The 12,841-nt window shown below is 43.2% G+C and overlaps 1 protein-coding gene across 1 annotated transcript in view; it reads right to left on the bottom strand.

The window, feature by feature from the left end:
- Positions 1-1,635: 1,635 nt before the first annotated feature.
- The window catches only part of LOC135505579 (gamma-aminobutyric acid receptor subunit rho-1-like), a 30,099-nt gene continuing 18,893 nt past the window's right edge, over positions 1,636-12,841 (bottom strand). The window contains exons 4-10 of the mRNA XM_064924646.1: positions 11,241-11,308; positions 10,817-11,040; positions 3,264-3,346; positions 2,986-3,126; positions 2,438-2,590; positions 2,062-2,258; positions 1,636-1,929 (exon numbers count right to left, since the gene is read on the bottom strand). Of these exons, the coding sequence (XP_064780718.1) occupies positions 1,636-1,929; positions 2,062-2,258; positions 2,438-2,590; positions 2,986-3,126; positions 3,264-3,346; positions 10,817-11,040; positions 11,241-11,308 (1,160 nt within the window). The remainder of the gene's footprint in view (positions 1,930-2,061; positions 2,259-2,437; positions 2,591-2,985; positions 3,127-3,263; positions 3,347-10,816; positions 11,041-11,240; positions 11,309-12,841) is intronic.

The raw sequence follows: 12,841 nt of genomic DNA, 5'->3' as shown, positions 1-12,841 counted from the left end.
CTGTTGTAAGGCAGGTCCTCACCAGACATCACCGGCAACAACGTCTCATATGGGCACAAACCCACCGTTGCTGGACCAGACAGGACTGGCAAAAAGTGCTCTTCACTGACGAGTCGCGGTTTTGTCTCACCAGGGGTGATGGTCAGATTCGCGTTTATTGTCAAAGGAATGAGCGTTACACCGAGGCTTGTACTCTGGAGCGGGATCGATTTGGAGGAGGAGTGTCCGTCATGGTCTGGGGCGGTGTGCCACAGCATCATCGGACTGAACTTGTCATTGCAGGCAATCTCAACGCTGTGCGTTACAGGGAAGACATCCTCCTCCCTCATGTGGTACCCTTCCTGCAGGCTCCTCCTGACATGACCCTCCAGCAAGACAATGCCACTAGCCATACTGCTCGTTCTGTGCGTGATTTCCTGCAAGACAGGAATGTCAGTGTTCTGCCATGGCCAGCGAAGAGCCCGGATCTCAATCCCATTGAGCACGTCTGGGATCTGTTGAATCGGAGGGTGAGGGCTAGGGCCATTCCCCCCAGAAATGTCCGGGAACTTGCAGGTGCCTTGGTGGAAGAGTGAGGTAACATCTCACAGCAAGAACTGACAAATCTGGTGCAGTCCATGTGGAGGAGATGCACTGCAGTACTTAATGCAGCTGGTGGCCACACCAGAAACTGACTTACTTTTGATTTTGACCCCCCCTGTCACGCCCTGGCCATAGAGAGGTTTTTATTCTCTATTTTGGTTAGGCCAGGGTGTGAATAGGGTGGGCATTCTATGTTCTTTTTCTATGTTTTTGTATTTCTCTGTTTTTGGCCGGGTATGGTTCTCAATCAGGGCCAGCTGTCTGTCGTTGTCTCTGATTGAGAACCATACTTAAGAAGCTCTTGCCCACGTGGATTTTGTGGGTAGTTGCTTTCTGTTTTGCACCTGACAGAGCTGTTTCGGTTGTTCTTTTTATTACTTTGTATTTAGTGTTCAGTTCTATTTAATAAATGACGAACATGTACCTCGCTGAGCTTTGGTCCTCACCTTCTTCCACCAACGGCCGTTACACCCCCTTTGTTCACGGACACATTATTTAATTTCTGTTAGTCACATGTCTGTGGAACTTGTTCAGTTTATGTCTCAGTTGTTGAATCTTATGTTCATATAAATATTTACATATGTTTAGTTTGCTGAAAATAACAGTGAGAGGAAGTTTCTTTTTTTGCTGAGTTTATATTGGCAATGACAACTCAACTAAATGACAGTTTTGCAATTCTCAATGTGGATAAAAACTCAATGAAGTTTTAAGCTACGGATACAAGCCAGCCCATTACTTATTAATCATTACATGAACTCATTACTTCCCCGGACATATGAAACACCAACATATAGGTGTTCAAAATGACAATAACTGCTGTGTTTGAGTCTGTGTGCTGTGCATGGCATGCCCTCTATATATCAGGTACAGAAATCCAGGTACCATGGTTTAGCATTTTGCATCATCACATCGTCAGAGTTGTGGTTCCTTTCCAGGTGCATACACCCTGGGTATTTTCGTAGAAAAATAATATAATTAATATTACTCATTAGAATGAATAGAATTCATTCTAGTTCTGTGGGAATGTCTACCTCGATCTCATTCTGCGCAGTGTTAGAGGTAGCAGGACCAGTAGATGATGTTGAACAGAATATAGGACCCAGGGAAGATGACCCGGGAATACTTGTCTATAGCGTGGGTGTCGATCCACATGCTGCTGTAAGCGCTGGAGCCCACGTGTCCTGTGATCTGGTCGTTCTCCTCAAAGTCCAGATGGACCATCATCCTTTGCTGCATTGCAGCGCCGTTCTCCATCGACTCACCACCATAGTTCCCAGTGTTGTTGACATCATCCTCGCTGTAGCTACCCATCATGCCTGGGTGGGTCATGCCACAGGTGCAGGGCAGCTGCAGACAGACACTGGATTAGATACCGAGCTACAGTACCCACATTTGAAATCCAAAACTCCTTCCCAGAGCATCTTTTACAGGCTGAGAAAAATACTATTTGGATCCATGGAATGTTATAATGGCACTTACCCTTTCTCGTAGCTTTCTTTCCTTCCGTTCTTGCACCGTAGACAGGTAGTTCACTGCAGCGTACTCTATCACCGATAGGAACACAAACACAAAACTGACCCAGAGGTAAATGTCCACAGCTTTGATGTAGGAAACCCTGGGCATGGAGGCGTTGACTCCTGTGATGATGGTGGACATGGTGAGCACCGTGGTGATACCTGGAGCACAGTACAACACACAACGTCTGATCAGAAAAGGTTCAAACTTAGGGACACAGCAGGATATTCTACTGAAGGTAGAATATTAGAGACTTTGTAATAATGAAACATGCGTACAGTCAAAGTCAGAATCATAATAAGCTTCAAACAAGATCCTGAACTATTAAGGGCTAACTCACCCAGAGGAACCCTGGCCGGTACGGCCCGGCGGTCGATCCAAAAGGACACCCAGGACAACATGACCATCAGAGTGGCAGGGAAGTAGGTCTGCAGCAGGAAGAAGAAGATGTGGCGTCGCAGGGTGAAGTTGATGTACAGACGGTTGTACCAGCCTGGAGAGAAGAGGATCAGATTATTACATATGTTTAGTTATATCCTCTTCCATTCAAAAGTTTGGGTCACTTAGAAATGTCCATGTTTTTGAAAGAAAAGCACATTTTTGTCCATTAAAATAACATCAAATTGATCAGAAACACAGTGTAGACATTGTTAATGTTGTAAATGACTATTGTCGCTGGAAACGGCAGATTGTTTATGGAATATCTACATAGGCATACAGAGGCCCATTATCAGCCACCATCACTCCTGTGTTCCAATGGCACGTTGTGTTAGCTAATCCAAGTTTATAGTGTACACTGCACTGCCTGCATTACATTAGCATTACAGAAACACAACCTTGATAAATCACAGTGAACAGCATGTGTTGTGTCAGTCTTCAGTGCCGTACCTGTGCTGCTGTAGAAGGATTTTTTGCTGGTGGTATGGAACTCCTGGATGAGGAACTGGGAGAGGGAGATCCTTTCGTCAGTACTCAGGGAATTGTTCCCTTTCTTCCAGTAGAGCATCAGGTCGTCATCTGTGTACGCATCTGATAAGAAAGAGACATGCTGTTCAGTGTTCACCACTTGAAACAAGTCTATGAATAGGTACATTTTATTATGATTTGAATGTGACAGAAGAGAAAGAGTCAAAAAGTGAAGTGACATCATTAGAGCAGAGACTCACAGCTCTCAATCTCCAGGGAGCAGGTCTGTGTGTCCAGAGGGAAGCGACTCAGGTCCATACTGCACATGGATGTCACCGTCACCCTGCATGAGAACAACAACACAGACAGTTGAGTATACCCAGATCTGTTTGTGCTTTTGCCAGCTCCATTGCAGTCATTGTCATTCATTGTCATGCCAAACATTGGCAAGGAGTTGACATTATAGCACAAACAGACTGGTACTCAGGCTAAGCTGAGTAGTCTATTGGTCCAGCAATACACAGAGCGAGTGGCGACCCGTCATTCAGGGCCCCATCTGTTTTGAGCCCCACCTGCATGTTATTTTGCCATTAATACGCAGTTTGCAAAGAATGTAAAAAAATTTTTTAATAAAGCCGCATATAAACATGGTCTCTTATTTGCATTCCTGAGTAAGGCACCTCCATAATGCAGGTGTTTCAGCCTAGCTCAGTGCTTTCTGTGGTGGTGGGGCAGGCGTGGAAATACGGAGCGTAGGGGTTGGTTATGTTCTCTAGTTGCGCCATCATTGGCTCAGTGTTCTGTCACTCATTGGGACTCTACGTTGCCGCAAAATCTATGGGTAGAGCTCGAAAATTCAAGCCCCTTGGGTGCTGCCATAGATTTACATTAGAAGTGCCCATCCAAGGCTCAAGGTACAGTGCCTTGCGAAAGTATTCGGCCCCCTTGAACTTTGCGACCTTTTGCCACATTTCAGGCTTCAAACATAAAGATATAAAACTGTATTTTTTTGTGAAGAATCAACAACAAGTGGGACACAATCATGAAGTGGAACGACATTTATTGGATATTTCAAACTTTTTTAACAAATCAAAAACTGAAAAATTGGGCGTGCAAAATTATTCAGCCCCTTTACTTCCAGTGCAGCAAACTCTCTCCAGAAGTTCAGTGAGGATCTCTGAATGATCCAATGTTGACCTAAATGACTAATGATGATAAATACAATTCACCTGTGTGTAATCAAGTCTCCGTATAAATGCACCTGCACTGTGATAGTCTCAGAGGTCTGTTAAAAGCGCAGAGAGCATAAATGAAGAACAAGGAACACACCAGGCAGGTCCGAGATACTGTTGTGAAGAAGTGTAAAGCCGGATTTGGATACAAAAAGATTTCCCAAGCTTTAAACATCCCAAGGAGCACTGTGCAAGCGATAATATTGAAATGGAAGGAGTATCAGACCACTGCAAATCTCTCAAGACATGGCCGTCCCTCTAAATTTTCAGCTCATACAAGGAGAAGACTGATCAGAGATGCAGCCAAGAGGCCCATGATCACTCTGGATGAACTGCAGAGATCTACAGCTGAGGTGGGAGACTCTGTCCATAGGACAACAATCAGTCGTATATTGCACAAATCTGGCCTTTATGGAAGAGTGGAAAGAAGAAAGCCATTTCTTAAAGATATCCATAAAAAGTGTTGTTTAAAGTTTGCCACAAGCCACCTGGGAGACGCACCAAACATGTGGAAGAAGGTGCTCTGGTCAGATGAAACCAAAATGGAACTTTTTGGCAACAATGCAAAATGTTATGTTTGGCGTAAAAGCAACACAGCTCATCACCCTGAACACACCATACCCACTGTCAAACATAGTGGTGGCAGCATCATGGTTTGGGCCTGCTTTTCTTCAGCAGGGACAGGGAAGATGGTTAAAATTGATGGGAAGATGGGTGGAACCAAATACAGGACCATTCTGGAAGAAAACCTGATGGAGTCTGCAAAAGACCTGAGACTGGGACGGAGATTTGTCTTCCAACAAGACAATGATCCAAAACATAAAGCAAAATCTACAATGGAATGGTTCAAAAATAAACATATCCAGGTGTTAGAATGGCCAAGTCAAAGTCCAGACCTGAATCCAATCGAGAATCTGTGGAAAGAACTGAAAACTGCTGTTCACAAATGCTCTCCATCCAACCTCACTGAGCTCGAGCTGTTTTGCAAGGAGGAATGGGAAAAAATTTCAGTCTCTCGATGTGCAAAACTGATAGAGACATACCCCAAGCGACTTACAGCTGTAATCGCAGCAAAAGGTGGCGCTACAAAGTATTAACTTAATGGGGCTGAATAATTTTGCACGCCCAATTTTTCAGTTTTTGATTTGTTAAAAAAGTTTGAAATATCCAATAAATGTTGTTCCACTTCATGATTGTGTCCCACTTGTTGTTGATTCTTCACAAAAAAATACAGTTTTATATCTTTATGTTTGAAACCTGAAATGTGGCAAAAGGTCGCAAAGTTCAAGGGGGCCGAATACTTTCGCAAGGCACTGTAATTGGCCAGAGATAAAATTACGTCAAATCAGGTTATATCTACCGTAGCTTTGATTGGACTGATCCTGTCAACATCATACTTTCAAAATCTTAGCTAGCAAGCTAGCAGTCCTCATGAATCATGTCGACAATCTACTGGCAAATCCTTTTCATTCCTTTTCATATGAACAGAAATTATGAAGAGAAATTATAGATAAAACGTATCAGTGCTCATTGGCCATTACACAACAAGTTTGAAATCACGAATTCAACAATGAGTGGTTTGGAAGGAATCAGTGGCTAACTGCAAGCGTTGCAAAGGAATCACTAGCCTGCTATTCAGTGGAGTGGGTGTTGGGTCTAAGTCTGGGTTAAGGTCTCTTTTCCAAGCTTAAAATTATAGGCATTCAACACCATGGGCCATAAAAGGTTGAATACAATCCAGTGTGACTTCTGCCACATTCAAAACAACTGGAAACTCAGAACTGGTAAATCTCAGACTTCCGTGAGTTCAAGACAATTGGGAACTCTGGGAAAAAAAACACTCTCCGACTGGGAAAATACATTTTGAACGGTCATCCAACTCGGAATTCCAAGTCGGGAACTCTGGCCTCTTTCTAGAGCTATGACCTGTATGTCTTGTAAGTTGCTGCATAAATCATGTAATATGCCAGGGAGATATGTATACTGTAGCTAAGAAAGTAATACTAAGTGTATGTTGTGTAGTAAGCTGTTTGTAGCCCATGTGCCTCACCATAATAATTTGGTCCCTTTCCCCCCTCATAATTTAGCCTACTGTTCTGACTTGGTGGTGCACATGTAGCATATAGCCTGTTTTACAGAAATGTAATCATCAAATATTGTAAGAGCTTTCATTGTCTGCTTATATGCCCCCCTTATTTATCCTACAGTTCTGACTTGGTATACAGGGAGAATACTAGCCCATGTTCTGAAATCTGTCTCTGTACATTTCAAAAGTGCTGAACAAATATTTATTTTGACAGGCAAAGCTTCAATACAGGGCTAAGATTGAATCATACTACACAGGCTCCGACGCTCGTCGGATGTGGCAGGGCTTGCAAACTATTACAGACTACAAAGGGAAGCACAGCCGCGAGCTGCCCAGTGACACGAGCCTACCAGACGAGCTAAATCACTTCTATGCTCGCTTCGAGGCAAGCAACACTGAGGCATGCATGAGAGCATCAGCTGTTCTGGACGACTGTGTAATCATGCTCTCCGTAGCTGATGTGAGTAAGACCTTTAAACAGGTCAACATACACAAGGCTGCGGGGCCAGATGGATTACCAGGACGTGTGCTCCAGGCATGTGCTGACCAACTGGCAGGTGTCTTCACTGACATTTTCCACATGTCCCTGATTGAGTCTATAATACCAACATGCTTCAAGCAGACCACCATAGTCCCTGTGCCCAAGAACACAAAGGCAACCTACCTAAATGACTACAGACCCATAGCACTCACATCCGTAGCCATGAAGTGCTTTGAAAGGCTGGTAATGGCTCACATCAACACCATTATCCCAGAAACCCTAGACCCACTCCAATTTGCATACCGCCCAAACATATCCACAGATGATGCAATCTCTATTGCACTCCGCACTGCCCTTTCCCACCTGGACAAAAGGAACACCTATGTGAGAATGCTGTTCATTGACTACAGCTCAGCGTTCAACACTATAGTATCCTCAAAGCTCATCACCAAGCTAAGAAACCTGGGACTAACACCTCCCTCTGCAACTGGATCCTGGACTTCCTGACAGGCCGCCCCCAGGTGGTGAGGGTAGGTAGCAACACATCTGCCACGCTGATCCTCAACACTGGAGCTCCCCAGGGGTGCGTGCTCAATCCCCTCCTGTACTCCCTGTTCACCCACGACTGCATGACCAGGCACGACTCCAACACCATCATTAAGTTTGCTGAAGACGCAACAGTGGTAGGCCTGATCACCGACAACGACGAGACAGCCTATAGGGAGGAGGTCAGAGACCTGGCCGGGTGGTGCCAGAATAACAACCTATCCCTCAACGTAACCAAGACTAAGGAGATGATTGTGGACTACAGGAAAAGAAGCACCGAGCACGTCCCCATTCTCATCGACGGGGCTGTAGTGGAGCAGGTTGAGAGCTTCAAATTACAACAAACTAGATTGGTCCAAACACACCAAGACAGTCAAGAAGAGGGCACGACAAAGCCTATTCCCCCTCAGGAAACTAAAAAGATTTGGCATGGGTTCTGAGATCCTCAAAAGGTTCTACAGCTGCAACATCGAGAGCATCCTGACCGGTTGCATCACTGCCTGCTACGGCAATTGCTGGGCCTCCGAACGCAAGGCACTTCAGAGGGTAGTGCGTACGGTCCAGTACATCACTGGGGCCAAGCTGCCTGCCATCCAGGGCCTCTACACTAGGCGCTGTCAGAGGAAGGACCGGAAAATTGTCAAAGACCCCAGCCACCCCAGTCTTAGACTGTTCTCTCTACTACCGCATGGCAAGCGGTACCGGAGTGCCAAGTCTAGGTCAAAAAAACTTCTCAACAGTTTTTTACTCCCAAGCCATAAGACTCCTGAACAGGAAAGCAAATGGTTACCCGGACTATTTGCATTGTGAGCCCCCAACCCCTCTTTTACGCTGCTGCTACTCTCTGTTAATCTTATATTCATAGTCACTTTAACTATACATTCATGTACATACTACCTAAATTGGCCCGACCAACCAGTGCTCCCGCACAATGGCTAACCGGGCTATCTGCATTGTGTCCCAGCACCCGCCAACCCCTCTTTTTACACTTCTGCTACTCTCTGTTCATCATATATGCATAGTCACTTTAATGATACCTACATGTATATACTACCTCAATAAGGCTGACTAACAGGTGTCTGTATATAGCCTTGCTACTCTTTTTTCAAATGTCTTTTTACTGTTGTTGTATTTCTTTACTTACCTACCTACTCACACACACACACACACACTTTTTTTTACCCGCACCATTGGTTAGAGCCTGTTCGTAAGCATTTCACTGTAAGGTCAACACCTGTTGTATTCGGCGCACGTGACAAATAAACTTTGATTTGATCTGTCCTAACTTGCTTATAATGTCTTAATCGGAATTAAGGATGGTCTCTTATCCGCTCGTTGTCCCGTTATGCCATAGTTTGTACATCTCAATTGTCAGTAGAAACCACATTTGCTTAAGTAAGTCAGCCATATCAGCTATGTTTTTTAAAAAGGCAGTAAATGAATCAACTGTTTTGCTGCTTCAACATTTTTTGGGAGAGTTTGCCCCAGAAAGATTTACATGCTAAAATTGCCACTGCACAGAGCAATGTAGTATAATACAATAATGACAAAGATAAATCAGTTGGGGATGTGGGTGAATATGTGTTGTGTATATTATTAACTGGGTGGTTCGAGCCGTGAATGCTGATTGGCTGACAGCCGTGGTATATCAGACCGTATACCACGGGTATGACAAAACATTTATTTTTACTGCTCTAATTATTTTGGTAACCAGTTCATAATAGCAATAAGGCTCCTCAGGGGTTTGTGGTATATTGCCAATATACCACGGCTAAGGCTGTATCCAGGCACTCCACTGTATCCAGGCACTCCACTGTATCCAGGCACTCCACTGTATCCAGGCACTCCACTGTATCCAGGCACTCCACTGTATCCAGGCACTCCACTGTATCCAGGCACTCCATTGTATCCAGGCACTCCACTGTATCCAGGCACTCCACTGTATCCAGGCACTCCACTGTATCCAGGCACTCCATTGTATCCAGGCACTCCACTGTATCCAGGCACTCCACTCCATTGTGTTGTGCATAAGAACAGACCTTAGCCGTGGTATTTGGCCATTTACCACACCCCCTTGGGCCTTATTGTTTCACTATATTTCAGACAGATACACACAGAGTCAGGGGGATGAGTAAATTCAGGGATAAATAGATAAAAATAGCCAAGATAATCCAGCACAGTGTAGAAGAGACCCGTCGCTACACTGGATCCTCTGGGTGGAAGATCCACATACAGTAAACAGTTGTTTACTCTCCAAATCTGCTTCCTTCTGGAACATAAATCTCTGGTTCCAGCCCTCCGAGAGATTAACCCTACTGATGAGCCTGCATGGTATCTATAGTAGAACACACACCACCCTGTCACTCCACAAGTCCAATACATCTGTAAGAACAGAGAAATTCTATAATACACCTCAAGGTTGGTATTTACAGATGGCCTATGTGTATACCAGGGCACAGTTCAAAGTCACAAGACCAGAGTCTGTCTTGATGGCAATTTACACCATTATCTTAGCATGACCGCTGACACAACCAGTGATGAAAGTATTCATGACGCTACTTACTATCAGTGCCCACAGGTGTCAATAAGACTGTATGCAGTGTGTTCTGACTGCCAGCAGAGGGACCTACTGACACAGACATCTTGATACTGGCTCTTGCTGCCAAGGCTCTCAAATGGACCAACTGTGGATTACAAATCTCTTGGCTCCAGCATTCTGATTACTCACCAAAATGACAAATTCTGCAGATTTACTATACTTTACTGACAGGTTCTCATCACATCCATCATGTTGTCATGAAATACAAACTGCACGTCTTGGTTAAGAGATATAAATAGGCACTTGGCCAGGACCCTGATCCATAACAGCATCACAGCATTTTTAAATGTTCAAATTGCTAATGGGTAAAAACAAAGCATGAAAGTGTTGAATTTAGCCTGTCTCAGCTGGCAGCTCTGTGATTTGCATATTGAAATCACTTTTGAGGATAAATTGTCAGTTGGCAAAGACTAGTGTTTACAAACAGCACAAGCTTCTCTTCAGTTGATTCCATTCCAAAAAGTGATCAGACCGAGCTAGCTCATTTCACCCATCATTTGTAGGCTTTGTCTGGACTTATTTTACATAATAACTTACTGTACCTACTAGAGTTCACAAGGGAGTTTTGTGGCACACAAAATAATCTAAGCCTCCTGATGCCTAGCTTTGATGGTGGATGAAGTGAGTTCTCCCCTTACTATGTAAAGAGCTTTGAGTACCTCAGTAGGGAGAAAGGCTCTATATACTGTAAATCCAATCCATTATTAATATTAAAACACATTTTCCAGTCTCAGACAAGGTTACTCATCATGCAAGTGTGGTTCACCAAACCCTTTCTATTATACCAGTATGCTTCAAACTGATTGCCAGTGTCAACCATGTAGCAAAGAACAAAACCAATGTTCGACTCTGACCAGGTCAATTGGTACCTTAAGCTGTAGAGCACCTTGCCATCAGGGTAGACTCTCAGCATGACATTATCTGTGGTGGTGTCGTGTGTGAAAGACTTCTTGGAGTGGACAAAGAACAGGTCAGGCACCCAGATCTTCTTGACCAGACGCCCGTCGAAGGTCATGCTCTTATTGGTGGTGCTGTGGAAAGAAAGGCGCTCATCTTTCCAGTAGTGCCTAATATACAGGGTCATGGTGAAGTCCTGAAACACAGAGCATGACAATGCTGCAATTTCAACAGAGCGATCACATATTAATAACCACAATGAATGGGATACACTATAAATGTCTTCTCCTCTTCTTTCCAATTCATCTAATTAAAGTATGGTTGATCTATGCATCTATGAAGGACAGCTTTATTTTGGTTTACATCACAGCTTACAGAAAGTATAGAAGCACTTACCATGTCAACTTCTGAAATTGTGTCCAGACTTTCTACCTGAACATCAACCCCAACTTGAACAGTGTGTCCTGCAAAGATACACAACTCAAATCCGAGCTTAATTAAAACAATAAACATAATGCATAAGTAAACAAAACCATTCAGATATGTTAATGGTAATGTAACTTGTTTCCATAAATAGCTTAAGTTGTTAATGGTTGGGGTAGATAAGTGTATAGTTAATTTGTTTATTTAAGTCAGTCAAGCACCCAAGCTAACTGGCTAACATTGGCTAGCTTGCTAGCTACTTTACAGACACAGAGAAGTTCAGAAAACAGGTCACTCTGAACATTTAACTTGCCCTAGCAGAGCTGGTAAGACTTTTCATGTTATTAAGAGGGTTAGTGATTGTAACTGTGTTACTGGCGACAATTGAATTACGTTTTTAAACAATGTTTACTGGCACCTGTCATAACAACAGGCATGACATGTCGTTTGTAAATGTATCAATTATTCGTCACTCTGGCACTCTTAAACCAGAGTGCTCTGAACTCGGAGTAGATTGCCAGAGTGAATTTACGAACACACCCTATTAACAGACAATACACACTTATTCTCCCATGCCCTTATCACAGTCAACACACACACATTTGACATTTTATAGTAAAAATACAATGGAATATAACAGAATGAAATTGAAAGGATATTTCTTCCCAGACTGCAAACCGTGTGGAACCATGGTCATTTAAAAAAAGGTGATATTTTGGCACATTTTTTGATAGTTCAATTGGCATGGGTAGATTCTTTACTTTTATTTTTTATTGTTTTACAAAATTCTTAGTAGATCTAATCTCTCAATGTTCATCTCAAAGTGCACCAGATTGACGCATTTAGCTGTTAAAATTCTAATGTTCTTCTTCTGGGGGAGGATGCCCCCAAACCTCCCTACCAGGGTTCCCCTCTGGCTTTGGCCTAAGCCCCCAATGTCGTCAAATCCTAGAAACGTCCCTGGGTAGGGATCACAAATCAACACAGAGAAAAACAGAAAAGTCAATAGCTTGCTAAGATTATCTCTCCATTGTTGTAACAATGTAATAAAAGCTGTCTCGATTACGTAGCTGTATTTAGGGGACATTTTTATCTAGACAATTCTATTTAAAACAATGAGTTTTTGCTCCATTAGTCCTTTCCACCAGTTCCCTGCAAAAAAAGCACAATTAGGCCACAGTGTTCCAAAAAACCAACTCAGCCGTGCCAGTCACAAACATATCTGGAGGCTCTCCAATATTTAGTGGTTGAATTTTATAATCCTTCCTGGGTTGAAATGTCATATTGCAGACAGCTGAAAGAGCTCATCTCCCTTAAAGGGATTTAAAAAGGAACCACTCATTTTGTTTGTGTATCCCATGAGGTAGCAATACAACATTTATTCATATCTCTTACATATACAGTGCCAGTCATTCAAGGGTTTCTCTTTTATTTTTACTATTTTCTACATTGTAGAATAATAGTAAAGACATCACAACTATGAAATAACATATGGAATCATGTAGTAACCAAAGAAGTGTTAAACAAATCAAAATATATTTAGATTTGAGATTCTTCAAAGTCGCCACCCGTTG

Source organism: Oncorhynchus masou, chromosome 19 (assembly GCF_036934945.1).
Source record: "Oncorhynchus masou masou isolate Uvic2021 chromosome 19, UVic_Omas_1.1, whole genome shotgun sequence".
NCBI classification, from domain to species: Eukaryota; Metazoa; Chordata; class Actinopteri; order Salmoniformes; family Salmonidae; genus Oncorhynchus; species Oncorhynchus masou.
This window is presented reverse-complemented; position numbering and strand designations above follow the sequence as displayed.